Genomic DNA, 27702 nt, shown 5'->3' on the forward strand with positions numbered 1-27702 from the left:
TCTCTCTCTCCTTCCCCCCCTCTCTCTGTCCTTCCCCCTCTCTCTCTCTCTCTCCTTTCCCCCCTCTCTCTCTCTCTCTCCTTTCCCCCCCTCTCTCTCTCCTCCCCCCCCTCTCTCTCTCCTTCCCCCCTCTCTCTCTCTCCTTCCCCCCCTCTCTCTCTCCTTCCCCCTCTCTCTCTCTCCTTCCCCCTCTCTCTCTCCTTCCCCCCCTCTCTCTCTCCTTCCCCCCCCTCTCTCCTTCCCCTCCTCTCTCTCTCCTTCCCCTCCTTTCTCTTTCTCTCTCTCTCCTTCCCCTCCTTTCTCTTTCTCTCTCTCCTTCCCCTCCTATCTCTCTCTCCCTCTCTCCTTCCCCTCCTTTCTCTCTCTCTCTCTCTCTCTCTCCCTCTCTCCTTCCCCTCCTTTCTCTCTCTCTCCTCCCCCCTCTCTCTCTCTCTCTTTCCCCTCCTCTCTCTCTCCTTCCCCCCTCTCTCTCCTCCCCCCTCTCTCTCTCCTCCCCCTCTCTCTCTCCTCCCCCTCTCTCTCTCCTCCCCCCTCTCTCTCTCCTCCCCCTCTCTCTCTCCTCCCCCTCTCTCTCTCCTCCCCCTCTCTCTCTCCTCCCCCCTCTCTCTCTCCTCCCCCCCTCTCTCCCCCCCCCTCTCTCTCTCCTCCCCCCCTCTCTCTCTCTCCCTCCCCTCCTTTCTCTTTCTCTCTCTCCTTCCCCTCCTCTCTCTCTCTCCTCTCCCCCCTCTCTCTCTCCTTCCCCTCCTTTCTCTCTCTCTCTCTCTCCTTCCCCTCCTTTCTCTCTCTCTCCTCCCCCCTCTCTCTCTCTCTCCTTCCCCTCCTCTGTCTCCTTCCCCCCTCTCTCTCCTCCCCCCTCTCTCTCTCTCCTCCCTCTCTCTCTCTCCTCCCCCTCTCTCTCTCCTCCCCCTCTCTCTCTCCTCCCCCCCTCTCTCTCCCCCCCCCTCTCTCTCCTCCCCCTCTCTCTCTCTCCTTCCCCTCCTTTCTCTCTCTCTCTCCTTCCCTCCTCTCTCTCCTTCCCCTCCTCTCTGTCTCCTCCCCCCTCTCTCTCTCTCCTCCCCCTCTCTCTCTCCTCCCCCTCTCTCTCTGTCTCCTCCCCCTTCTCTCTCTCCTCCCCCTCTCTCCTCCCCCTCTCTCTCCTCCCCCCTCTCTCTCTCCCTCCCTCTCTCTCTCTCCTCCCCCCCCTCTCTCTCTCCTCCCCCCTCTCTCTCTCTCCTTCCCCCTCTCGCTCTCCTTCCCCTCCTCGCTCTCCTTCCCCTCCTCGCTCTCCTTCCCCTCCTCTTTCTCTCTCCTCCCCCCCCTTTCTCTCATTCCCCCCTCTCTCTCATTCCCCCCTCTCTCTCTCTCCTTCCCCCCTCTCTCTCCCCCCCTCTCTCTCTCCCTCCCTCTCTCTCTCTCCTCCCCCTCTCTCTCTCCTCCCCCCTCTCTCTCCTACCCCCTCTCTCTCTCCTTCCCCCTCTCTCTCTCCTTCCCCCCTCTCTCTCTCCTCCCCCCCTCTCTCTCTCTCTCTCTCATCCCCCCTCTCTCCCCTACCCCTCTTTCTCTCTATCTCTCTCTCCTTTCCTCCTCTCTGTGTCTGTCTCTCTGTCTCTCCTTTCCTCCTTCTCTCTCTGTCTCTCTCTCTCTCATTTAGACAATAAATTATGAAGAAGGTCTTTCCCTTGAAATGCGTAAGCGGACTTCTCGGTTTCTCCAACCAGGATAACAACACCCTTAATAAGTCATAATGTCACAGTGGCTTTAAGCTGTCTGTCCTTTTAGATTTTATTATACATATATGTTAAATACAATTTTGTATATTTTTATTTTTCTTTAAACTTTTGAATCGTGTATTTCTTAAAACCTACAGTATACATGTAAAGTCCCAGCCCCAAAAACTGCCATTAAAAATTAATGAACATAATGACAAAATCATTTATTATTGAAGAAAAATTCATGATCCACATGAAAATAAAAATTATTTGTGTATACCTATAATACCCATAATCAAAAAGCATAGAACCTCCCTGGACTCTGCACATTGTACATACTACAAACATGATAGATACAATAAACTTATTTCAACATCAATTTCCTTATAATAAATATTTGAGAATTTTATAAACAGTCAAAGTCAAATATTCTGTAAGTCTGTACTACTGCCAGCCTTCTACGTATTTCACCAAAGTTTTATCAGGAAGTTTGAGGTAACCTTTAAAGTTCATATAATTATGATAATCAGTATATTATATTTGAATCATAATTAACTAGCCACTGACATAATTTTATACAATCAAATACATCCATAAATACCATAAGTGGGACATTATTGGTGAGTGGATCTGCAGTGCGGGGGAGCCATCCCCAAATATGGTCAAGGACAACAAAGAGAAAATAGAGAACGGCGATTTTCTTATTGACTGCCTTATGCCCCGTACACACGGTCGGATTTTCTGACGGAAAATGTGTGATAGGACCTTGTTGTCGGAAATTCCGACCGTGTGTAGGCTCCATCACACATTTTCCATCGGAATTTCCGACACACAAAGTTTGAGAGCAGGATATAAAATTTTCCAACAACAAAATCCGTTGTCGGAAAATCCGATCGTGTGTACACAAATCCGACCGACAAAGTGCCACGCATGCTCAGAATAAATAAAGATATGAAAGCTATTGGCCACTGCCCCATTTATAGTCCAGACGTACGTGTTTTACATCACCGCGTTCAGAATGATCGGATTTTCCGACAACTGTGTGTGACCGTGTGTATGCAAGACAAGTTTGAGCCAACATCTGTCAGAAAAAATCCTAGGATTTTGTTGTCAGAATGTCCGAACAAAGTCCGACCGTGTGTACAGGGCATTAGAGGCTGTTGGAATAATTTGAGTTGGTTCCTAGTAGTAAACATATGTACTCACACCTGACTGCATCCTAATGTTATATTATTACCTTGACATACATTCATAGGTATCCTGAGGGCAGATATTGTGCTTCTCGTATCTGATTGCCGTCATTTTCTCTATTCTCTCTGTTGTCCTTGACTGTTTTGGGGGATGGCTCCCCTGCACTGCAGATCCACTCACCAATAATGTCCCACTTATGGTATTTATGGATGTATTTGATTGTATAAAATTCTGTCAGTGGCTAGTTAATTATGATTTAAATATTAATATACTAATTAGTATATTTATATGAACTTTAAAGGTTATTTATAAAATTATCAAATGTTTATTGTAAGGAAATTGATGTTAAAATAAGTTTATTGTATCTGTCATGTTTGTATTATGTACAATGTACAGAGTCCATGGAGGTTCTATGCTTTTTGATTATGGATATTGGTGGGTATACACAATTCATTTTTATTTTCATGTGGATCATGCATTTTTTTTTTTTATGATAAATGTAATTTTATTTCATTATACAGTATCTTACAAAAGTGAGTCACATTTTTGGAAATATTTTTCTCTATCTTTTCATGTGACAACACTGAAGAAATGACACTTTGCTACAATGTAAAGTAGTGAGTGTACAGCTTGTATAACAGTGTAAATTTGCTGTCCCCTCAAAATAAATCAAAACACAGCCATTAAGGCCTAAACCGTTGGCAACAAAAGTGAGTACACCCCTAAGTGAAAAAGTCCAAATTGGGCCCAAAGTGTCAATATTTTGTGTGGCCCCCATTATTTTCCAGCACTGCCTTAACCCTCTTGGGCAATGGTTCTCAACCTCTCTAGTGCCGTGACCCCTTGATAAAAATTCCCAAGTTGTGGGGACCCCTAACAGTGAAATTATTTTTGTAGCGTGGGTTGTCATCACCACCCAAAGCAAGACAAGTAATTTGCGCTTCTAACCCACGGACATTTAGCGCTCCCCAAGTCCCTTCCACTCGTACAGTATTAAACTCCTTATGGTACATTTTAGGACGTACCACTCTTTCTCTTTATTCAACTTTCTTTCCCTTTTATCTCTCTCTATCCTAATTTCTTGTTTTTTTTTTCCCCATCCCTCTCTCTAGCCGTCTTTTTAGTTTTTTCTCTTATTCTTTCTATCCTTTTTTCTTTGTTCATCCCCCTCTTTTCCTCTCCCTTCCATGTATTCTCTATTTTTATTTATTTTCTTACTCCTTGATGTGGGGTGGGGGGAATGGGGTGAGTAGCAGTGCTGGCGGGGAGTTGGGATAAGTAGCAGTGCTGGTGGGATCAGAGTTCTGATCAGTCTAGTTAGGTGCTCTTGATTAAGGTCATCTGCTGATCTGAGAACTGTAGTGGGGACTTTTAATGGCAACTCTAATCACAGGTAGTGTTACTCACTGTGTCTCCAGCTTCACTGTGTCTCCAGCTCTGTGGTGTCTCGCAGCAGTGACACCTATGCCAAAATCAGGAGATAGGGTCTCCTCCAGCCCCTCCCACTTCACATTCCTCACCAGTCAGCTGACTTCTAGTATATGTCCCCCAGCCATGTCTTGAACTGAATGGGCGGCTGCGAAGAGGCTGAGTGGGCGGCCGCGGGCTCCAGGAACAGCCTAGCTGGGAGGCCGCAAAAAGGCCGGGAGAGCGGTGCAGGCTTCAGGAACCGCCCAGGATCTGGTGACCCCTGGCAAATCATCATTCGACCCCCAAGTTGAGAACCACTGCTCTAGGGCATGGAGTTCACCAGAGTTGTATACTATGCAGGATTGTTTATACTGAATAAAGTTCCCATCCCTCTATGTGACCTGTATGGTAATAATGAAGAAAGGTCTTTTAGCAGGATGGGAACTAGCTCCTTCATAGTGAACTGTCTAGTTCCCATCCTTCTACATGACCTGACCACTAGGGGGCAAAAAGGTTATTCTGTGGGATAGGAACTAGCCAGTTCACATTGAGCAAGCTAGATCCCATCCTCAGAATTGACTAGGTGAATCTGCGGGATGGGAACTAGTCGCAACCCTTACCAAATGGAATGTCCTGTCTGTAGCTGACATCACTTCCTGTCTGTATTCCATAGAGACTTCCTGTCTGGGTAGAGGTGAGATCACCACCTTGTGGAGATCAGAGGAACTTCAGCCTTGAGAAATGTTTGGTAATGTGAACACGGCCTTGTGCTGTGTGTATGTACTGTATATCCTTCCCCTTTCTTTCCTGCCTGAGTGTGTATGAAGAGGCGGAGCTCTGAGTGTGTATGAAGAGGCGGAGCTCTGAGTGTGTATGGAGAGGAGGAGCTCTGAGTGTGTATGAAGAGGCGGAGCTCTGAGTGTGTATGAAGAGGCGGAGCTCTGAGTGTGTATGAAGAGGCGGAGCTCTGAGTGTGTATGAAGAGGCGGAGCTCTGAGTGTGTATGAAGAGGAGGAGCTCTGAGTGTGTATGAAGAGGCGGAGCTCTGAGTGTGTACGAAGAGGAGGAGCTCTGAGTGTGTATGAAGAGGCGGAGCTCTGAGTGTGTATGAAGAGGAGGAGCTCTGAGTGTGTATGAAGAGGCGGAGCTCTGTGTGTGTATGAAGAGGCGGAGCTCTGTGTGTGTATGAAGAGGCGGAGCTCTGAGTGTGTATGAAGAGGCGGAGCTCTGTGTGTGTATGAAGAGGAGGAGCTCTGAGTGTGTATGAAGAGGAGGAGCTCTGAGTGTGTATGAAGAGGTGGAGCTCTGAGTGTTTATGAAGAGGCAGAGCTTTGAATGTGTATGAAGAGGTGAAGCTCTGAGTGTGTATGAAGAGGAGGAGCTCTGAGTGTGTATGAAGAGGAGGAGCTCTGAGCGTGTATGAAGAGGCGGAGCTCTGAGTGTGTATGAAGAGGCGGAGCTCCTGCTGGAACAGCGGTCGGAGGAGGAGTCTAGGAGGGAGATGACAGAAAGCGCAACAGACTCTCAGGAGTGAGCGAGGAGGATCCAGTTCCTTTGCCATCGGAGGTGAGGAGAGTGTGAAGGATGTTGGTGACTCTGGTAGATGAAAAGCTGGGAGTCATATTGCTCTGGTGAGTGGGGAAGCACTACTAAGGGGGCGCCCTCACCATCACGTGTGTAAGAGGTGGAAGAAGGCGTGGCTACACTACAGCTGGCACAGTTTAGAGCACCGAGAACTTTACACCTTATCAACTTTTCATTGATTGGTGGATTTTTTGGGCAAAATACGTTTATTGAAGTAGATGCAAAGTGGAAGCAGTGGACTTGCAAAGAACACTATATTGAGCACAAACTATTTTATGTTTAAATAAATTTGCACAGATTTTTAGTTTATTTAATATAGCAGCTAATATTAGAAGATAAAAGAAGTAGGTGTAAAGTGGAAGTAGTGGATTTGCAGGGAACAGCATCTTGAGCACAAAGCACTTTATGTTGTATATGAATTTGCACATGGATCAGTTTACTTAATTCACCATAAGATCAATGAAGTAGGTGTAAAGTGGAAGCAGTAGATCTGCAGAGAATATTATTTGAGCCCCTAGCACTTTATATATGAATGTCTCCACATATTTTAGTGTATTTACTCTCGGCTGGGGTTCTTTATATCCATATAACAGATGTTCTACATGACTAAATCTGCAATCAATTTTACTGCAAAATCAAAGGTGCCAAAATGTCTCCCCCCCGAGCAGTAATATATTTCTATCCCCCTTGGTGGGAGTGGAGATGACCCATCTATAAGGATATACAGTACATACACACACAGCACAAGGCCGTGTTCACACTACCAGACGTTTCTCAGGGCTGCAGTTCCCCACCAGTCCAACAGGTTCCTTGATGAGCCAATCAAGGGCCCATACTGCTGTGCGAAATGTGAGCAAATTGTTTCTCTGGAAGCCCAGATCCTGGATCTGGAGAATCAAGTACAGTAGCACCACTGAGAAGCATTAGTTACCTGGAGAGGAGCTTGCACATTACCCACCAGGTGCTGGCGGGGGCCAGCCTAGGAGGTTGGAGAGATGGAAGCACAGAAACCAGAGGTAGGTAGCTGGGTGACAGAATGGAGGAGGGGGTAGAGGGAAGAGCGCTAGGGAGGCAAGTCATGAGTTGGTACACCCCAACAAATATGCCAGGTTGCATGATGATGGGGATACAAGCTTAGGAGTTGCAGTGCTGGAGCAGGCGCCCTCCCCATGCTGCCAGGGGAGCGACGGCTCCAGTAAGATGGGGAGCGATGATACAGGTAAGGCCAGACAAGTGCTGGTAGTGGGAGACCCAATTATTAGGAGGACAGAGAAGGCAATCTGTCAGAAAGCCCCGGGGTGCCGAACAGTGTGTTGTTTAGCGGGCTCTCAGGTTTGGCACATCACAGATCGGTTGGACAGATTATTGGGAGGGGCTGGGGAGGACCCAGTGGTCATGATACATGTTGGTACCAATGACCAAGTGAGGGGAAGGTGGAGAGTCCTTAAAAAGATTTCAGGGACTTAGGGAATAGATTGAAGAGAAGGACCTCCATGGTAGTTTTCTCTGAAATACTATCTGTGCCTTGAGCCACACCAGAGAGGCAGCAGGAGATTAGGGAACTGAACAAGTGGCTGCAGAACTGGTGTAGGAAAGAGGGGTTTGTGTTCCTGGAGAACTGGGCTGATTTCTCAGTTGGTTACCGGATCTTTAGTAAGGATGGGCTGCACCTTAATGGGGATGGTGCAGCTCTATTGGGAAGAAAGGTGGCCACAAAGCTGGAGGGGCTTTTAAACTAGGTGTTGGAGGGAAGGGGTCAGAAAAAGTGATAGCCAATAGGGAGCAGGTAACAGAGGGTGATAGAGTCAGCAATAGTAATAGCAGTGAAAATATAACCATAATAATTAATCATGGGGTACGTTTTCAGGGAATTCAAAGACAAAGCCCAGAGAAACAAGGGGTGAAAACAATATGTACTCATACAGCACTAAGAGGTGTATCCACAAATGCTAGGAGCCTAGCTAACAAAACAGTGAATCTGGAGCTGCTATTACATGAGGAGGACTTAGACTTTGTGGAAATAACTGAAACTTGGTTTGACAGCTCACACGATTGGCTGGCCAATATACAGGGGTATTCCTTGTATCAAAAGAACAGGGAAGGTAGAAGAGGTGGAGGGGTGTGTTTATATGTCAAAAGTGACGTAAGGGTGGTAGAGAGGAGCAACATTATGTATGGGACTAGGGGGAGTTGGAATCAGTATGGGTAGCACTTCAAAGAAAGTAGGTGAGTGGGAAATGAATAGTGGGGGTTATGCTATAGGCCACCCAACATGAAGGAGGAGGAGGATCTGGAATTACTATCTCAGTTACAAATGGCAGGGAAATGTAATCATAATGGGGGACTTCAATTATCCCAATAGCGACTGGGCAGAGAGAACATCTCACTCACTAAAGGCCCGTCACTTCATGAATGTTTTATAGGACAACTTTATGTCCCAAATGGTGGATTCACCAACTAGAAAGAATGCCCCGTTAGATCTATTAATTGCGAACGATCCAAGTCTGATCTCAGATGTGGAGATACGTGACAGCTTGTGATCTAGCAATCATAGGATGATCGCGTTTACCATAAATCACAGGAAAAGGAGGCATATGGGTGGTACAAAAACACTAAATTTCAAATGAGCAAATTTTCCTGAACTACGGTCATTGCTACATGACATTAATTGGGACCAAATTCTGGGGTCATTGAACACAGAAAAGAAATGGGAATGCTTTAGGACCATATTAAATAAAAGGTATTAAGCAGTGCATTCCAATGGGCAATAAATATAGAAGAGCAAAAGTTAGACCTGGGTGGTTAAACCGTAATGTGAGTAGCCTCATCAAGGCAAAAAGTATGGTCTTTAAAAAATATAACAGGGAATGGGTCAACACCAGCATTCCTGCACTACAAGGAATGCAATAAGAAATGTAAAATCACAATCAAGGCGGCAAAAAAAGATTACGAGAGACACATAGTGGAAGAAATTGAAAATAACCCAAAAAAGTTTTTTAGATATATTAACAGTAGGGATGGGCTTTATGTTCGGGTCGAACATGAGTTAGACTCGAACATTGGCTGTTCGCCGAATAGCGAACAATTTGGGGTGTTCGCGGCAAATTCGAAAGCAGCGGAACACCCTTTAAAAGTCTATGGGAGAAATCAAAAGTGCTAATTTTAAAGGCTTATATGTAAGTTATTGTCATAAAAAGTGTTTGGGGACCCGGGTCCTGCCCCAGGGGACATGTATCAATGCAAAAAAAAGTTTAAAAATGGATGTTTTTTCGGGAGCAGTGAATTTAATAATGCTTAATGTGAAATGATAAAAGTGTAATATTCCTATAAATTTTGTACCTGGGGGGTGTCTATAGTATGCCTGTAAAGGGGCACATGTTTCCCTTGTTTAGAACAGTCTGATAGGAAAATGACATTTATAAAGGAAAAAAAGTCATTTAAAACTACTCGCGGCTATAATGAATTGTCGGTCCGGCAATACACATAAGAGTTTATTGATAAAAACGGCATGGGATTCCCCCACAGGGGAACCCCCAACCAAAATTTAAAAAAAAAATGCGTGGGGGTCCCCCCAAATTCCATACCAGGCCTCCTCACCAAATTTAAAAAAAAACGGTGAGGAGTACCCCCAAAAATCCCTACCAGGCCCTTATCCGACCCCGCAACCGGGCAGGCCGCAGTAAAAGAGGGGGGATGAGAGAGTGCCCCCCCTCCTGAACCATACCAGGCCCCCCAACGTACCTTGTCCCCATTTTGCTGGGGAGAAGGGCCTCATCCCCACAACCCTTGCCCAGTGGTTGTAGGGCTCTGCGGGCTGGGGGCTTATCGAAATCTGGAAGCCCCCCTTAACAAGGGGACCCCCAGATCCCACCCCCCAAAAGTGTGAATTGGTACCATTTCACAAAAAAAGTGTCAAAAGTGTTAAAAAAGACAATAAACGGTTTTTGACAATTCCTTTATTAATGTCTTCTTGTTTCCCCGTTTTTCTTCCATCTTCTTCTTGTCTTCCTTTGGTGTTCTTCTTCTTCCTCCATCTTCTTCTTCCCCCGCTTCTTCCTCCGGTCTTCTCGTCCGGTATCTTCCTCAGGCTCCTTCTTCTCCGCTTCGTCTTCCGATCCGCCTCAATGGGAGTCTCCCGCTGTGTGATGCTTCTGTTCAGGTGACAGCTCTTATATAATGGAGGGTGGGGCCATCCAGTCACCCTGTCCCCCTCTAATGCACTGGGACTTCCCTATGGCTTTCCCCGTGTTGTCAGAGGGGGGCGGGGTCACCCGTTTACGTAAAAAATGGCTATTTTAAACTTTTTTTGCATTGATAGGATAACAGCCGCCGCACGACCGTGGAGGCGCGCATCGCAGCGATCGGTGGAGCGGTGTGTCAGTCTGACACACCGCTACACTGATCTTGGTAAAGAGCCTCCGGCGGAGGCTCTTTACCACGTGATCAGCCGTGTCCATTTACGGCTGATCACGATGTCAATAGGAAAAGCCATTGATCGGCTTTGCCTCACTCGCGTCTGACAGACACGAGTAGAGGAGAGCCGATCGGCGGCTCTCCTGACAGGGGGGCTCTGCACTGATTGTTTATCAGAGCAGCCCCCCCTCAAATGCCTGCACTAGACCACCAGGGAAGCCACCAGGACCACCAGGAAGCGGGCAACATGTGGATGGCCAGGTATGTAACCCATGGTCATCCACATGTGCCCAGTATGTGCCCAATCTGTGCCAATCAGTGCCCACAAATGGGCACTGACTGGCACCATTATAAAGCAGTGATGCCCAGCAATACCACCCATCAATGTCATCAGTGCCACCAATCAGTGTCAACAGTGCCACCCATCAGTGTCTGTGCAATAAGGTTTATATAGGGAAGACCAAAAGACAGCTGCAGATCCACATACACGAACACATCAGAAGCATCAAGAATGCCAAAAAAGAAGGAAGTGGTGAGCCCCAGTTAAATCGGCACTGCGTCGATTTAACTGAAAATTGCGCGGTCGTTATTTTTTTGCGCTATAAAGAGCAACAATTTTGAAAAAAAACGCAATATTTTTTACTTTTTGCTTTAATAAATATCCCCCATTTGCCCACCGCTGGCATTGTGCCGACGTATATCGGCGCGCGGTGGTCAGCAAGTGGTTAAAGACATCTACACACTAAACCTGCCACCACGCAGGGGTGATTTTAAAACTATATTGTCACAGAAAGAAGAAATGTGGATTTAAAAGGTGAACACACTCATTCCTTCAGGGCTTAACACAGAATGTATTTTTCAAGCCTTTGAACTATGACATAATATAATTCTGCTGGGCTTGGACTGACTCTAATTCCCCTCCTTTCAATATGTAAATATCTTAATACCTGAATATATGAATTATCTAAATTAGTGAAATAATTCCAGTTAACTAGAGTCCTACAATCCCATCAATGCAGTGATGCTGAGATGTGTTTCACTAAGCATTGGCTGCTCTGCACGTTAATGGTGGTTTACATTATTGTGGGTTGGGCAGTCTTTGAGGAAGTTGGGATACCAATGAAACCAGTCACATGTCAGTCTTTCCCCCATCTGATCCTCTGGCAGTTCTCTCTATATCTCTCCATGATGGATAGACTTTTGTTCTTACACCTGGAATGAAGGTCCTTTGATCTGAAGTTCCACGACAGTGAGTTGACTTTTAGTAAAACAGGTGACATCCAAGCCATGCATAGATGGTATCGGTGGTCCCTGTGGAAATTTTCATATGCACATTTGTGCATTATTAGATACAGGCTAAATCCACCTGGGGACCTGGGGACCTGGGGACACTGTACAAAGTATATATGTGGTCCCTGTGGAAGTCCATGTGTGGACTTTTCTACCTATTATAATTATTTTACAAGATTTATAGAGCACCAACAGTTTGCACAGCGCTTTATAATCTAAAGGGAGGCAGTACAGTTACAATACAAGAGGGTTAAAGAGGTTGTAAACCTAGAAAACAGGGGGCGTGGTTTACCTTTGTAGAAGACGAATGCTTAACCCTCAAGCTCTAGCTGACAGCAACCACAATTGAGCTCCATCAGAGGCTCCAGACGAGAGTGCATGCCTTCTAAAATGGGGACCTCATTCCGCAATACCTTGGCTGACCGATCCTGTTCTCCCCGCAATCTTAGCAGGTGGATAAGCCAGAACATTCCAGAGATGTTCCTGACACAGGCAAGCAACATGGCGGCGTCCTCCCAGGCCCACTTGCTTCCCTCGTGCCCTGCACCTGCAGCAGCAGCTCAGCCTAAGTGACCTCCGAAGCATAGCGGCAGACATCAAGGACACACTGTCTGCCGCGATCACTGATCTCCGCCATGACATCCATGCTCTAGCTGACAGAGTGCAGAAGGTTGAATGCTCCGTGGCACACCAGACCACAGCTATCTGGAGAATCCACCACACAGTGGATACACACACACCCTCCAGCTCTGAGACCTACAGCATCATATGGAGGACTTGGACAACCGAGGCAGGAGACACAACCTACGGGTAAGAGACCTCTCCGAATCGGTTGAACCAGAGCAACTACTACCCGCAGTGTCAGGCCTGTTTAATAACCTCATTGACAGGTCTCCTACCACCGCAATTGAGATAGAATGCATCCACCAAGCTCTCAGACCTCGAGGCAGGGAGACAGACCCACCGCATGATGTAGCTTGCTGTCTGACAGACTTTAAACTAAAAGAGGAGATCCTCCGCAAAGCTCGCAACAGGATCCAGCTCTCTCATGAAGGAAGTGAGATTTACATCTTCCAAGACCTGTCAGCTTTATTGAAGGCTCCGGAAGATCTCCATGCTTTCTGTGAAACACTTGACCTACTGCAGATAGAAGTCCCTAACTGGTATATGGAATATCGCACGCCCAGCATGAAACCTCCACCTTCCAGAGAAGAACTAATGGAAGAACAAGATCAGCGCTACCGCCGGCAGCGGTCACCATTGGAAGGAAGACCCCTCACCGCTATAAGGGCCCAACATCAACATCTGAGCCCCACAAAATCCCAACAGTCTCGAAGGGCAAGCTTCAAAGTTTAGGGAGGTTGGCTCTTTTGAAATTTTGTGTCTTTGTATTCCCCTTGTGTTTCCTATTTGTGTGATTTATACTGAAGCCAATTGACCCATGATCGCTGTTTCCTAAATTTCCCCGTATTTCCACATCTGTGATCAGGTCTGTATTGTTGGTAATCAGTAGATCCAGTAACGCTTTATTTCTAGTTGGTGCGTCTACCATCTGAACCATGAAATTGTCCTGCAAGACATTTAGGAACTGGCGAGCCTTAGATGAATGCGTGGTTCCCTCCGCCCAGTCTTTGTCTGGATAACTAAAATCCCCCATTATGATAACACTTCCCGTCCTTGCTGCTAATCCAAATTGTGATAGGAGATCTGTCTCCCCTTCCTCCCTCAGGTTAGGGGGCCTATAGCATACTCCCAGTATTATTTTCCCCTTAGCTTCATCCCTTTGGAGCTCTACCCATAAGGATTCCACCTCCTCCCTAGCTCCCTTAGTGATGTCATCTCTCACATTTACTTGTACATTATTCTTGATATATAGGCATACCCCTCCCCCTTTTTTACCTTCTCTATCCCTGCGATAAAGGGTATACCCTTGAACGGTTGCCAGCCAATCATGAGAGCTGTTGAACCAGGTCTCTGAAATCCCCACAAAATCCAAATCCTCCTCGTACAACAGTATCTCTAGTTCACCTATCTTGTGCGCCAAGCTCCTGGCATTGGCGAACATGCCACGTAGTTTAGACCGGTTGCATACTATCCTCTTATTGGGTGTTCCGAGATTGCAACTAGGACTTGTTACTATACTTACCTCGGGTTTATGTGAAAAAATAAAATTTAGAGGGAGGGGGTGCTTCCTCTAAGTGGATGGGATCTTTAGTGCAGACATCAATGTCTGTTACTAAGGTAAGCACACAATCAATGAAAGTTTGTTTAAATTTAATATTGCATAATAGTATAAAAAATACACATGATTAAGATTACACATAAACCAAAGGTGATACTGGACACAGGAAATACCAAGATGCTTGGATATGGAGAAGGGCCGACATGTTTTGCAGATTCCTGCTTCTTCAAGGGCACCGCATACATCTACAATTTCATCTGGATTACATTAAATATGTCATTAATAACTTAATTTTGAAAATCATGAATAATGATTGCTTAGTTGCTTAAATGTGCGTGCTTACCCAATCTGAGACTACAGATGCTTATACGGACTATTGCGGCATAATGCCGTGGTCAGGGCTCGGCCAAAAGGGTCAACCAAGTGTGACAGCTACCCGGTGGAAGCCAGATCCACCAGGTTTGGATAGTGGTTGTATAGGATCGCGCAATTACCAGGATCTCGGATAATGCCAAAATTCTGAAGATTTAAATTTATAGGAAAATCGCATGCACTGGTAAGTAATTACAAAACCTAATAAAATGAAGAGCCAACATATCAGAAAGATATGCGTTGCACGCTCAAATTCTAATTAGCTCCCTTATATCCCATAACTACGGCACTGTAGTCCCAGTCAGCGGGGGAGAGGGAGGAGGAGAAAAAGGGAACAAATTACATTATGTTCACTATAAAGTGATAGCTATAGCTGCGAGCCCTATCAAGCTGACAACAAATACTATGAAACTATGATAAGAAGAAAGAGGATTATTAGTTACCTGTTAGACACCGTCAATATTAGCAAGTCCCAGTGGATGTATGGACATCCATCATGTAGTACTGCCCTATTGTACAATAGGTGACAACCTAAGGCATGTGACGGTGAAAATGCCGCCACCACCATCTTAAATAAGCTTTCATTGATTGTGTGCTTACCTTAATAACAAACATTGATGTCTCCACTAAAGATCCCATCCACTTAGAGGAATCACCCCCTACCTCTAAATTTTATTTTTTATCTATTACCAGGGATTTGGAGACATCCATCTGTTTCTGGAAACAGTCCAATAACACTCTCCTGTATATATTCTTGGGTTTATGTGCTTTAGTCAACCTACCACTAATGCCCCCAATACTACCCTCTGGAATATATTCCACACTGACTATCTCTACCTCTGGACCCTCCCCCTGTCGCCTAGTTTAAAAATTCCTCTAACTTTTTGGTCATGTTCACTCCCAGCAGATCTGCACCCTCCTCATTTAGGTGTAGTCCGTCCCTTCTATAGTTGGTGGCTGTCAGTCTCTTGCTCTCTGCTCTGCTCCTCCCCCTGCTCACTGAAACACTGGGCTGTGGAGGGGACAGGACCTCTCTCACTGAGAGTCTGAGCTGGGTGCCAGTCCAGGCATATGAATGGATCCAATCTTTCCCCAGCCTGGACCGGCTCTGTGATGTTAGCCGACAGGGGGCTTCAGCCCGCACTCAGTTGGAAATGGGTCACAGGAGTGCAACACAACCCTCCAGGGCCAGGCAGGCTCTTCCTCAGCCCAGGCTTTAGATCCAGGCTTTCTCCCTGAAGTTGGCATGTCCCTCAGGCACCCTCTTTCCTAGTTCAGTGGGCCTCCGCGGTCCCCCTCTCATAGTCCAGGGCCTTCAGACACTGGCTGCCCTAGTCCAGGACCTGCAGACACCCCCTCTCCTAATCTGGGACCTACTAATCTGGATGGGGGGTGGAAGGGAGATACTCTGGATACCCTCCCAGGATTTGCCTTGTACCCCCCTATCCAGGGGCCTTTGCCACACCAACCACCATTTCCTAGTCAAGGGCCTCCTCTGCACCCCCCTCAGTCCAGGGCCTCCCCTGCACTCCCCTCCTAGTCCAAGGCCTCCTCTACAGTCCCCTCAAGTTTAGAGCCTCCTCTGCACCCTGCCTTCTGAATCCAGGTCCTTTGCCACACCAACCCCACTTTTTAAGTCCAAGGCCTCCTCTACTCCCCCTAGTCCAGGGCCTCTGTGTACTCCCCTATTAGTCCAGAGCCTCCTCTGCATCCCCTAGTCCAAAGCCTCCTCTACCCTTTTCTGCTAGTCCAGGGCCTCCGGTGTACTCCCCTCCTAGTCCAGGGCCTCCTCTGCACTTCCCCCCAAGTCCAGGGCCTCCTCTGCACTTCCCTCCTAGTCCAGGGCCTCCCCTGCATCACCCAGGCAGGAGCTCCTCTGCATCCCCCCTCCTAATTCAGGGTCTTTGCCACACCAACCCTTTTCTAGTCCAGGGCCTCCTCTGCACCCCCCCCACTCCAGTGCCTCTTTCTGCACCCCCCCAGGCCAGGGCTTCCTTTGCACCACCCCCCAGCCCAGGGCCTCCTTCGCACCCCCCAAGTCCAGGGTCTTCTCTGCCCCCCAGCTCAGAGCCTCTTCCGCACCTACCATCAGCCCAGGGCCTCAACTGCAACCTCCAGTCCAGGGCCTCCTCTTTGAACCCCCCCAGTCCAGGGCCTCCTCCGCACCCCCCCCAGTCCAGAGACTTCTTTGCACCTCCCCAGCCCAGGACCTTCTCGCACCCCCCCAGTCAACTCAAACCTTTGCCATACCAACCCCAACTTCCTAGTCCAGGGCCTTCTGCACACAAACCCCTCTCCTTGTCCTAATGTCTTCCAGTTCTAGGAAGGCTCTCCCATATGATTGTACTACAGATGGGATGCCTCACTCAGAAAAGACATGTGCTGTTTGGGCACTGAGCAGGACTAGGAGGGAGACCCCACAGCACTCAGCCAGGGGTTCCGCTCGTACTGGGTGCCTCTGCTCTAGGGTGTCACTGCCGCCGGTTCAAATGTGATGGACAGGCAGCGCACACTGCATAATTTTCAGCAATAGCTGAAAAGTCACTCAGGAATGCCTTTCTATAGCGTGGGCGGGCAGGAGGAGCAGATTGATTCAGTGCTAGTGCGCCTGTGCAGTCTCCCTCCTATTTGATTCTCCAGTATTTGGCAAACTATGCAGCAGGTGCTGCCTTCCATTACACCAGATCAGGCAGCAGTGACACCCTTAAGAGCAGCAGTTCCCAGTGGGGGTGGAACACCTGGTGGTGCCTTCCTAGATGCGTCACCCGGGCATGTGCCCCCCATAGTTCTGACCCTTTCCTGCATTATAATAGTAATAACTTCAGCACTGAAAAAAACATCTCAAAATAGCCATTCCTGTAAAATATCTACCCTACAGGGCTGGAAAAGGGGGGGAGAAATTAGGACTTTATATGAATCATGCATCCAAGGAGATAACATGACAGAGTGTGTCTGGTAGGTAGTACATGATTAGTAAGATTAGTGTGGCTTTCAACCACACACAAAGGGGTTAAGTGAATTTCAGAATCCAACCGTGAACATCACTCAGGATCTCTCCACATGTAAATGATAAAGTGCTCCAAATAGTGTAATAACGTAAAACCAGTTTAATAAAAACACTCTGAAAAAGCCTTCTAACATTAAACTCACAGTAAACTCTTTAAATCATTAAACTCACAGTATTCTTTAAAAGCAAAAAGTAAAATCACAGCAACTCTTTAAACAGATTGCAGCAGCGGTGTATAGTGGTCACGCGGACCCGAGGTATGCAGATAAAAAGATTCACTCTCACCCGCCCCTCAGGCTCGGAACAGATCTCCACTTCCTCGTTCAGTGTGCAGCGTCAAATGTTACATGTGATTGCCGTACAGCCACGTCCCAACATGTTTCGTCATATCGACTTAATCATGGGATTGGCTGTACGACACGGCAATCACTCCTCTTATACCCTACCAGTAATTTGCTGGCGGAAGTGACTCAGTAGCGCATGCGCTCACATCGTGTCCCCGTGCTCACATTACCCTGGTCTCTAAACAGATTCTCAACAGTAAATGGAACATTATTATGCAAACATATCGCGAGTAAACATAAATTACATCAAAGCGCTCAATAACACCAGCATTAAATAGACATCCGCATTTCATTTATCAAGTATTGCTGTCAATTCCTATAAAGTCACCTGAACTTTACCAGGGGACATAGTAAAAGATCAATGACTATACAATAATCAAATAAAATTTGATGGAGTGTATGTTATAATAAAATTAAATCGTATGCTAAAATTGGAGAACATTTAAGAAAAATCCAGCTCTAGACGAATGGCTAATTATAGTCATGTTAGAGTAAACATCATGATTTTAAAACTTCAGAAATGGTAGCACAAAAACAATATCTGAAAGATGGGAAAACATCAGAGACTGAACCCATCCACTGGTAGGATGCCTCAGTCCATATCCCATCCTCCTCATTAATATTCACAGTGCATTACCAATTCATATCTTAAATCCTAAACCCTACAGTATAAAAACTACATCAATTCTGATATCTAGAGAGATTAGTTTAAAAAGACAGATCTATCTGAGTGCGTTATCTAAAGGGTGCGGAATCGCTGTCACATATTGGTGTGGTGGAAGAATTGAGAAGACACTACATAAAGCTTTAATATTGGAAGAATTTATTTATGGACATTTTTTTAGATAAATTTGTTTTTCACACTAATCACAGGGTGATCAAATATCCGTTGATGCATGTTTATTAATTTATATATGTTTCACCTTAAATATTGAATTTAGCGCCACTATTTTTATCTCATTTTTGTTAGAGGTTTAAATATTGTTCACGTTATTGTATTATTTAAAGTGGCAGCTATAGTGTATAGGCACATATCTAGTCTATAGGTGCAGTGGTGGGACTTCAAGTGTAGGCATAGGGAACTTGCTGACCATCAGTTTTTTGATACCTTTATTTTTAACTTAGCCCTGTAAGATTGATATTATACAGGGATAGTTATTATAAGATGTTTCTAGGAGCTGCAGTTCCTCTGAAGGCCACAAGATGGTGATCTCACTTTTACCCAGGCAGGAAGTCTCTATGGAATACAGACAGGAAGTAAGGTCAGGAACAGACAGGAAGTGATCTGGAATAAAGACAAGTAGTTCCGTAGTGAGGAGACATTGCTGGAAGTGGCAGCAGAGGAGGTAATACGATCTTATTTTCTAGTTACACCCAGTAACCCCCCGTCATGTCCGTCCTCTTCCTCCATAGTCACTGTGATGTCTTTTATCTCCAGCAGATGATGATACACATATATATAACGTGGAAACCTAGATTAACCCCTTCAGGGTCAGAAAATTTCCCCACTTACAGGGCCAGAATATTCTCTTCATTTTGGAGATAAATTCTAGTAATATGTTCCTCTAAACAAACAGCACTGACAATAAATAGACAAGACAATGACCATCCTGACCATACATGGCCTACAAAGGACAATTATTACACTACTAAAGGCAGCAAATGGGCAATCATTTTAATATGCAGCCACCACAATGATGGAGTGCAGGGGTCAAAAGTATGGAGCATAGAGCCCCTTACATTGCTGGTCAGAAGGAAGAAAACATTCCCCAGCCTGCCATGAAGAATATGTTCCATCATTGGTGTCAGAGGGTGGAAAATACTGAGGGTTCTAAGGAAAGTAGAGGAGCTGAGGGGGTATTGGGACTAAAGGACTCTGGGAGCCTCTGGGGTTTACTGCATCTGAAGAGCTCTAGGACCCCCAAGGAGGAAGTGTAGCTGAAAGACTTTGGGGATCTCTTAGGAAGTAATCGGGCTGAACAACTCTGAGAGGTTAGTGGGGCTAAAGGGCTGTGGGGGCCGCTAAAGAGGTAGTCAGGCTGCAAAGCTTTGAGGAAAGATGGGGCTTTAAGGCTCAGAGAGACTCTTGGTCTCTGATGGTCCTCTCATGTCACCTGCACTTACTTTTATGAACTCCTCAAAGAACTCCTGTGAGCAGGTAGAAGGAAGCCTTCAACTCACCATCTCACTGGTCAAGAAATATGTTGCAGGACACAACATAGAACAAAAAAGGACACTTTGAGGAGGTCTGTTTGCACAGCATCACTTACTGGTTGGCCAGTCCAATACCTTCCAATGACACAGGCTCTGGCAGTGCCCAGTGCTGGAATTCAGAGCCCCAGGAACCCACTGGCACTCTGTAATGTCCTGGATACTACAGAATACTAACCAAGAGAACAATCCCCTCCTGCTGCTGTCCTCCTACTACCCACACTGGGCTGCCATCGGAGGAAAGAGAATAGATTCCTTCCCCACAGGTCACTACTCCACCAACAGCATCCTCCTGCTATCTAATGCAATCCCTTCTCTTACTGCAGAGAGTGACAGTGACATCACTCCTGTCAGTCAGCAGGCTGCCAGAGATTGGAGCCTTGCAGCCAGAGTTATGGCAATTATCCTAATTATCCGGCAACTCTGGCCAAAAGTCAGCAAGCTCCCCTTCCTGGACATAATGATGACCCTACACTGACCTCACAGCACGGCCTCAGAGCAAACAAGTCAAAGGGAGGATTGTATTTATCATTCCTTGTCTGCAGATCTAAAACTAATCAAAACCAGTTCAGAAACCAAACAAACCCAACAGAGAAAAAGGAATTTCTGATCCAAGAGTTCAAGAGGGTCCCAGGAACTTGAAAATATAGTAAACATGATTACACAGTCTAGAATAATCATATAGTCAAGGCTAAAGCACTATAAAGGGTGCGGCTCCTTACTCTGAGGCACAGATAGCTCCCTTTAAGGGGTGCTGCAGTGGCAATAATACTGAGAAAGAGCCTAATGCCACGTACACACGATCGGAAATTCGGCCAGAAAAAGACTGATGAGAGCTTTTGGTCGGAAAATGCGACCGTGTGTATGCTCCATCGGAATTTTGCTGGCCGAATTTCCGCCAGCAAAAGATTGAGAGCATGTTCTCAATTTTCCAGACGGAAACAGTTTCTATCGGAGATTCCATTCTTATGTATGCAATTCCGACGCGCAAAAAAAACACGCATGCTAAGAATCAAGTACGAGACTGAGCCGCTCAGTCTGGTAAAACGACCTTTCGTAATGGATAATGGCATATTCATCACACTGCAAATTTTGAAATCTTTCAATGCAGCGCATTCTCTTCTTCTTTATAAAGCTACAAGAATGAAGTTGTTTTGCTGCTCATATTCACACACACTTCTCACAAACTTCTTTCTTTATTATTTCTCGTGATCTGAATAATCTTCTTGGTTTTTAAAGCCAGATCTCCCTAATAATGTTTATTATTAATTTTTATAGTTATTTTTTATTTTTTTTTGGAATCAAGATCTCCTGTTTTTTTTTTAAATTATTTTATAGTGATCCCCATTTTTTTTTTGTATGTCACATTTCCACAACACTATTATTATCTTGTCTTTGTAAATCTCAATGCGGTTGCTTGGTGTCCCTTGTTAATTTGACATTGTATTTTTTAAATGTACCTGCCTACTCCAAAAAAAGTCCTTTTTGAAGTAAAACACATAGGCAAGTATTTCTGAAAAAAAAAATCCATTTATTCTGGGTCATAACAAAATAAAGAGGAAGGCAACGCTGGAGAAACTGGTGAAATTTGCCCAGCCTTTGTACCCCAGGGCAGACATCAATAATTTTACAGTCAAAATTGGTGGCCTGAGGAGTCCTTATAACAGTGAGCACAATCCAGTCCAGTACTGCAAGAGATCAGGAACAGCAGCAGATGACATATCTGGCCCCTGGCTGTGGTCATACAACGGCCTGCATCTTTTGCCAGAACAGACTGAACACAGGCCATCACTTTCTAGTCTTCCTTAGACGCTTCCTTCCAGGCTGTGGCTGTGGTGTTGGAGGTGTGGCAGGAGGAGGAGGAGGAGGACCATGGTTCAATTTACAAATGTGTCTTTGACTTTTGAGTTGGCCCCTCAAGCCCTTGTTTAGGGCTTGTAACATCACTTCCTCACATAAGAGGCATTGGCCCTCCTCCGTTTCCAGCACTTTGCATGCTGTAATGTATGCAAAGTCCTCTTGAACACTGTGGGGGGGTTCTGAGGGCCGCAGTAGCCTTCATAAACAGGCCAATTGCTGCCTCCTTTACGTTACTCCTCTTCCTGCCACTTTTTGGTGGAAGGCGGAGAGGAGGGACCTGCGATTCTGGCAGGCTACTGGGCATGGCCACCTCCTGGCTGCCACTTTCTACGGCCTGGCTGAGGCTTTCCTGTGTGTGAAAAAGGGACATTGTTTTAGTTTTTGGTTCATCAATCACACACAATTTTTTGGTTCATCAATCACACACAATTTTCAACTCATGACTGTTGCAAATTTAATGTTAATAAATAAAAAAGACTATCATTCTGACCCCAGCATTTTTCATTCTTGTCCCTATCATTTGTGGCCACTACTGTCTGTTGATATGTAAACCACTTTGTGAAATCAGAAATTAGTGATCAAAATTAGCATATATTTTACATCATTAATTTGACAACCAGAAATATTTTGAAGAATGCTATACCTGGCTCAAGCTGGGCTCCTCCTCTTGTTGCTGCCTGGAAGGCCCAGGTTGGTCGTCAGATGTCTCAGCTGGGTGGGAAGGAAGTGTGGAAGGAAGACTGGAGAGTTCTGGCCTGGGTTCAGTCTGGCCTGCCAGAAAAAGCAGTCTATCATAGTACCGCAGCCTGGGTACATAAATGTCATCTGCTGCAGCTCCTGATCTCAGGGAATCCTGGACCTTTTTGAGCTCCCTATTATAAGTGCTCCTAGTGCCACCAATTAGGACCTTCAAATAGGGGATGTCTGCCGTGGGGATCACTGGCTTCACAAATTCCACCAATTGATCCAGTGCTGCCTTCCTCTTTGTTTGATTGTTATTATAGGGGTGGTTTACCCGCCACAGACAGGGCAGCTCTCTGTACATATCAATGAATATGAGCATAAAGTCCTCGTCATTGAATAGATCCATTTTCTCTGCAAGACACAATACAAGACAAACCCCAATGTCAGGCGAAACTCTCCTAATCTTGACCCAATATATGCCTCAATCTATAAGCAGTATAGGCCACTGATGCACCAACTTAAAATTGTACCTTCGTTATAACGATCAGCACTTCCGGTACACCTTCCTCCGCTCACAGATCGTACATACGACGCATGCGTGTTACGCTTTATATACACTGCGCATGCATGAAACTCCGCCCCTGACGTTCTTTCTAGAATATTCCCTGCCCCATCTCTTTCGTTGCAGTGGGAGACGACATGGCGGAGACACAGCACGTGCTTAATAGCAGTAACGAGCAAGAAACGTCCCGATCCAGAAGGAGAAGATTTAAGGCCTCAAATATGTCCTTTAAAGAGATGGTAGAGATGGTCGACATATTGAAGAGGGCCGACTATGATGGGAAGTATGGACCACACCTAAACCCAAATGTGAGAAAGTCCAAGATCATGACTAAAGTTGTGAAAAGTCTGCGCCGGAATTTTGGGGTACGACGATCCAAGGAGCAATTGAGGAAACGCTGGTCGGATCAGTATAGAAGGATCAAGAAAGTGCTTCTAAAAAGTAAGCAGTTGTCGTGTGTTCCTATTCTTATTATTACTTGCATGTTGCGCCATGTGCTTTTCTTTACTGTTGGACAGTTTAAAATGGCTACATTCATGTTCGTGGGCACAGTAATAGGTCATAGTAAACATCGTTCGTTTGCAAATAAATACGCTGTTTTTGCCAGATACGGGTTAACTACATTTGGTCATTAAAATTTGTATTCAAAGAAGTTTAGGACATTGTTGTCTAGATGTGTTTTGAATTGCAAACTTGATTCAGTGTAATATAAGGAGAGGACACTCAGCAGCTGTTTACACATCTGGACTCTAGAGCACTAGTGTGGGACACAAGAACAAACTTTTTAGGGTGTCCCACACAGGTACTCCAGTGGATACAATTTTGGATACAATTTTCACACTATATGTGTGAAAATTGTCCAAAAAAAAGGAAAGCATTCGAGCTTTGGTAAGGGAAAAAAATCATGTCTTCAGCTTGGAACTCTACCAAAACAGACAATTGTACCCCACTTCCAAGCAATGTTTTATATTACTATTTCTGGACTCAAATATCTGTGTGCTAAGTATACCTTTTGTTTCGTTCTCTTAGGGGAGCAAAGACTCAGAAAAAATTAGGACATCAGGGACCCCCCCCCCACCTCCTGAAGAAGGGGAACAAAGCTCACAACCTGAGGATATGGAGGAAGGAGAGGTGGTGGAAATTGTCACCACAACAGGTCAGTGTAGGACACCACAGATTCAGGTAATAGAGGTATGCCTGCATATTTATAATACATGGTGTGTATTTTTATTTTAGGTGATGTTCAGGTTGTGGTACCAAAATCGAGTCATTTCACCAGTGACAGTGCACAACGGATGATCCAGGAAATCATGTTTTGTATTCAGGATTTGGACATTATCAAAGAAAAAACCAAGGAGATTGAACAAAGACTGAAGAACATGATTGATGTACTAGGGAGAATTTAAATCCTAAAAAGATTCCTGGAATGTTTTTTTTTTTTAATATTTTATCTAAAGTTTTAATACAGTTTAAAAGCCACATTTGGAAGATGCACACAGTGTGTCAACATGTGCTATCTGCCATCAGGGGATTTCAATATGCGCGTTTTGTGGGTGCAACCCCTTCCTCCAAACTCTAGTAGGTGAGAGGAAGGGGTTGCACCCCAAAACAGGTCCATTGATCCCCCATGATGGGAGATAGCACATGTTGACATTAGGTATGGGATCAGAAAGGAAATCCCCATTTCGACTCACAATTTGTGTGCTTCTTCTAAATTTGGCTTTTACAGGGGTAACTTCACCCCATCTGATGAAGGCAAGATCAAGACCTATTTCACACTATAAAATGTCTGATATTGCCTTCTTTTTTGCAATGTTGAACTTTGTAAATTCCAGAGTTGTGTATGTTATGTTTGTAAACATGCCTGTTTCTGTATTTTTTCAGAAATTTCAAGGTAAAACTTTGAAAAAAAATATGTGGGTTTTTTACCGCGGAATGTTTTATAAAACGCACATGTGAATGTGCACGGAGTAAAAGGTTTTATACTCAACAATGTGTGGCTTCTTCTTTCAATGATCAATACCATTTTTTGTGTTAAGTTGGTGTTTACAGTGACAATGAGTGTTATTTAATAATGGGAAAAACCACTTTGCACTACAAGTGCACTAGGAGAACCTAGGACACAGCTAAAAGAAACCCAAGCAGTAAATGAAAATCAAGATTTGATGTGATAAAAAAGAAAACTTATTCAAAATGTGCTGGCATAGCAATGGCCCCCCTACCCGTAAAATATTCTACATATTTTTCTCGCACTTCACGGGTGCTTTGGGGGGGCAAGCCAGGATGGCCAGCTTCCAGGGCCTACATTGGAGTTTCTGAAAGTCTGGCCTCAGGCCCAACTGAGGAAACATAATTAGGATTATTACACCAAGCCCCCGCACAGCACGAGCTCTACGACCAGTACGTACCCGCAACATGGCTTCAAAACGGTCGGCTGGTCAGAAAGAAACTAAACTGAACGTGCTGAAGAACAACAAGGCCTGTGAAGAGAGAGCTGAAAATCAGTAACGAGCGGACAGGAATGCACTGAAAAACGGATACGAACTGACTTCACGCACTGAAAAGCAGATACAAACCCACAAGCACAAACTGAACAGCAGTAAATTGATCTGAAGAAGCAGAGTCTGAAAAGCGCGAATCGTCTCTCACCAAACTTCTACTAACACGAGATAAACACGAGATTAGCAGAAGGAGCCCAAAGGGTGGCGCGCTGGCTATTGAACTTCCATTTTGTAGTCCCGTTGTACGTCACCACGTTCTGGACGGTCGTACTTTGGTGTGACCATGTGTACGCAAGAGAAGCTTGGGCGGAATTCCGTCGGAAAAAGCTATGATGGTTTTTCCGACGGAATTCCGCCCAAGCTTCTCTTGAATTCCGATTGTGTGTACGCGGCATTAGGCTCAAGCAGTCACTTGACTTAAAGGATGAAGGATTTCTTTGTTATATACCTACCTGGACTAATGTATTTTCTAATGACTATTCAGATGTCTATTATGCCTATGTTGTGTAACTATTTGTTTTACTGTTGAAAACTTAATAAAAACAATTGAAAGAAAATATAGTAAACACTAAACAGTTCAAACTAAATGTGTTCCCATGGGGGGGGGGGAGAGTCCATAAATGTACAGCAACCCTCCTATTACCCCCCTCACATCTATATCCTATTATTCTGTGACCAATACCATCCAAATAATTCTTACTTTAATTTACCAAAGTTATCCATCTACAAGGAGACCTGTATAGATCAAATTACGGCACCAATAAGGATGGAGGAGGACCAGAGTCACATGACTGAGAAGATACTAAACTTCACCCTAGAGATCATCTACCTGCTGACCGGAGAGGTGAGGAGGATTCTGGGAGGTCACATGACATCACTCTTATCTCTATTAATAAAACACAGACCTGACCAGAGAGGTGAGGAGGATTCTGGGATTCTAATATGATATTCCTATTGGTTCCTTAATACAGAGATTTCCTCTTCTGAAGTCAGGTGATCATATGCCCATCACAGTGCCTCCATGTGACTCCCTAAAACCTGAGAGACACAACATGCAGAAGATTCTAGAAGTCACAAAGAAGATGATGAAGCTGCTGACAGGAGAGGTGAGCGGTGCCGGGAATTCTGGGACATTATCCAGTAACAGACAAGGGATGTGTCTGGATGGTGACTGTATCATTGTGTGTGTCAGGTTCCTATAAGGTGTCAGGATGTCACTGTCTATTTTTCCATGGAGGAGTGGGAGTATTTAGAAGGACACAAGGATCTCTACAAGGACGTCATGATGGACAATCAGCAGAATTTGAGTTTTGTGAAAAATGTAAGGAAGGAATTTCCCTGGAATGAGACAATATTGAACCTCACCCTGGAGATCCTCAGCCTGATGACTGGAGAGGTGAGTGTAATGAAGGGATTAAATCTGACTCAGCTGTACACTAGGATGTAGTCGCTTTAAGTCTTCTGATCTTCTAATCCAGTATTTCTCAACTTTTTTGCCTTTGAGGAACACCTCATGAAACATCAGTGTGATCAGCAAGCTGTTGATATAACAATCATTGTTTTTAGAAATAGCATTAAATAATAGAATACATATTACAACTTACTTCTTTAATGTGGAACTTAGGCTGGCTTTTTTGTACACAAATGCTAGATTTTGGGTTGAACTTGTGATATGCACACACAAATTTAATCTTCAACTACAATTAGGGGAGTCACCAGGGAAGAGCACAGGAAAGACACCATGACAAGTCACAGAGGAGTCACTGCACCAGGGCAGGGGTGTCACAAGGACAGGGCACAAGGGAGTCACCGAGGGTCAGGGCAGAGGGGAGTGACCAGGTCAGGGCAGAGGGGAGTGACCAGGTAAGAGCAGAGGGGAGTGACCAGGTCAGGGCACAGGGGAGTCCTCAGGACAGGGCACAGGGGGGTCCTCAGGGCAGGGCACAGGGAGATCACCAGGTCAGGGCACAGGGATGTCCTCAGGACAGAGCACAGGGGGGTCACCAGGTCAGGGCACAGGGGAGTCACCAGGTCAGGGCACAGGAGTGCCACCAGGTATGGGCATAGGGTCAACAGGACAGGGCACGGGTGTAGCCAGGTCAGGACACAGGGGTGTCGCCAGGTCAGAGCACAGGGGAGTCACCAGGTCAGGGCACAGGGGTGTCACCAGGGCAGGGCACAGGGGAGTCACCAGGTCAGGGTACAGGGGTATCACCAGGAGAGGGCATAGGGGGTCTGTAGTACTGTTTATTTTCCTCCACATGCAGAGCTGCACAGGGAAGCTGGTACATGTCTATTATGGTGTGCTGATCCCAGCCACTTCTCCTCTCTCATCCATCCCAGGTGATGTCACACACAAGTACCTGGGATGGACAGAAGTGGGGGGGCTGGGGGGATCACTGG

General features: G+C 45.6%; 2 protein-coding genes across 15 annotated transcripts in view; one reads left to right on the forward strand and one right to left on the reverse strand.

Annotated features, from left to right (window-relative positions):
- Positions 1–27702, reverse strand: part of LOC141121836 (uncharacterized) — a 963509-nt gene that overhangs the window by 551692 nt on the left and 384115 nt on the right. The gene's annotated exons all lie outside the window — the stretch shown is intronic.
- On the forward strand, positions 18753–26768 carry LOC141121897 (gastrula zinc finger protein XlCGF66.1-like). Of its 2 annotated transcripts, none has more exons than XM_073611654.1 (4): positions 18753–18827; positions 26015–26143; positions 26271–26405; positions 26492–26768. In XM_073611654.1, the coding sequence occupies exons 2-4, from the start codon at positions 26066–26068 to the stop codon at positions 26744–26746; spliced, it is 468 nt and encodes a 155-aa protein (XP_073467755.1). In that variant the 5' UTR covers positions 18753–18827; positions 26015–26065; the 3' UTR covers positions 26747–26768. The 2 variants fall into 2 exon arrangements, 1 of the variants encoding a protein (XP_073467755.1); XR_012240600.1 differs by lacking the exons at positions 26015–26143; positions 26271–26405; positions 26492–26768 and adding exons at positions 22925–23239; positions 23828–23954; positions 24035–24753 and having other exon boundaries at positions 18772–18827.

Source organism: Aquarana catesbeiana, unplaced genomic scaffold, assembly GCF_042186555.1.
Source record: "Aquarana catesbeiana isolate 2022-GZ unplaced genomic scaffold, ASM4218655v1 unanchor233, whole genome shotgun sequence".
NCBI lineage: Eukaryota > Metazoa > Chordata > Amphibia > Anura > Ranidae > Aquarana > Aquarana catesbeiana.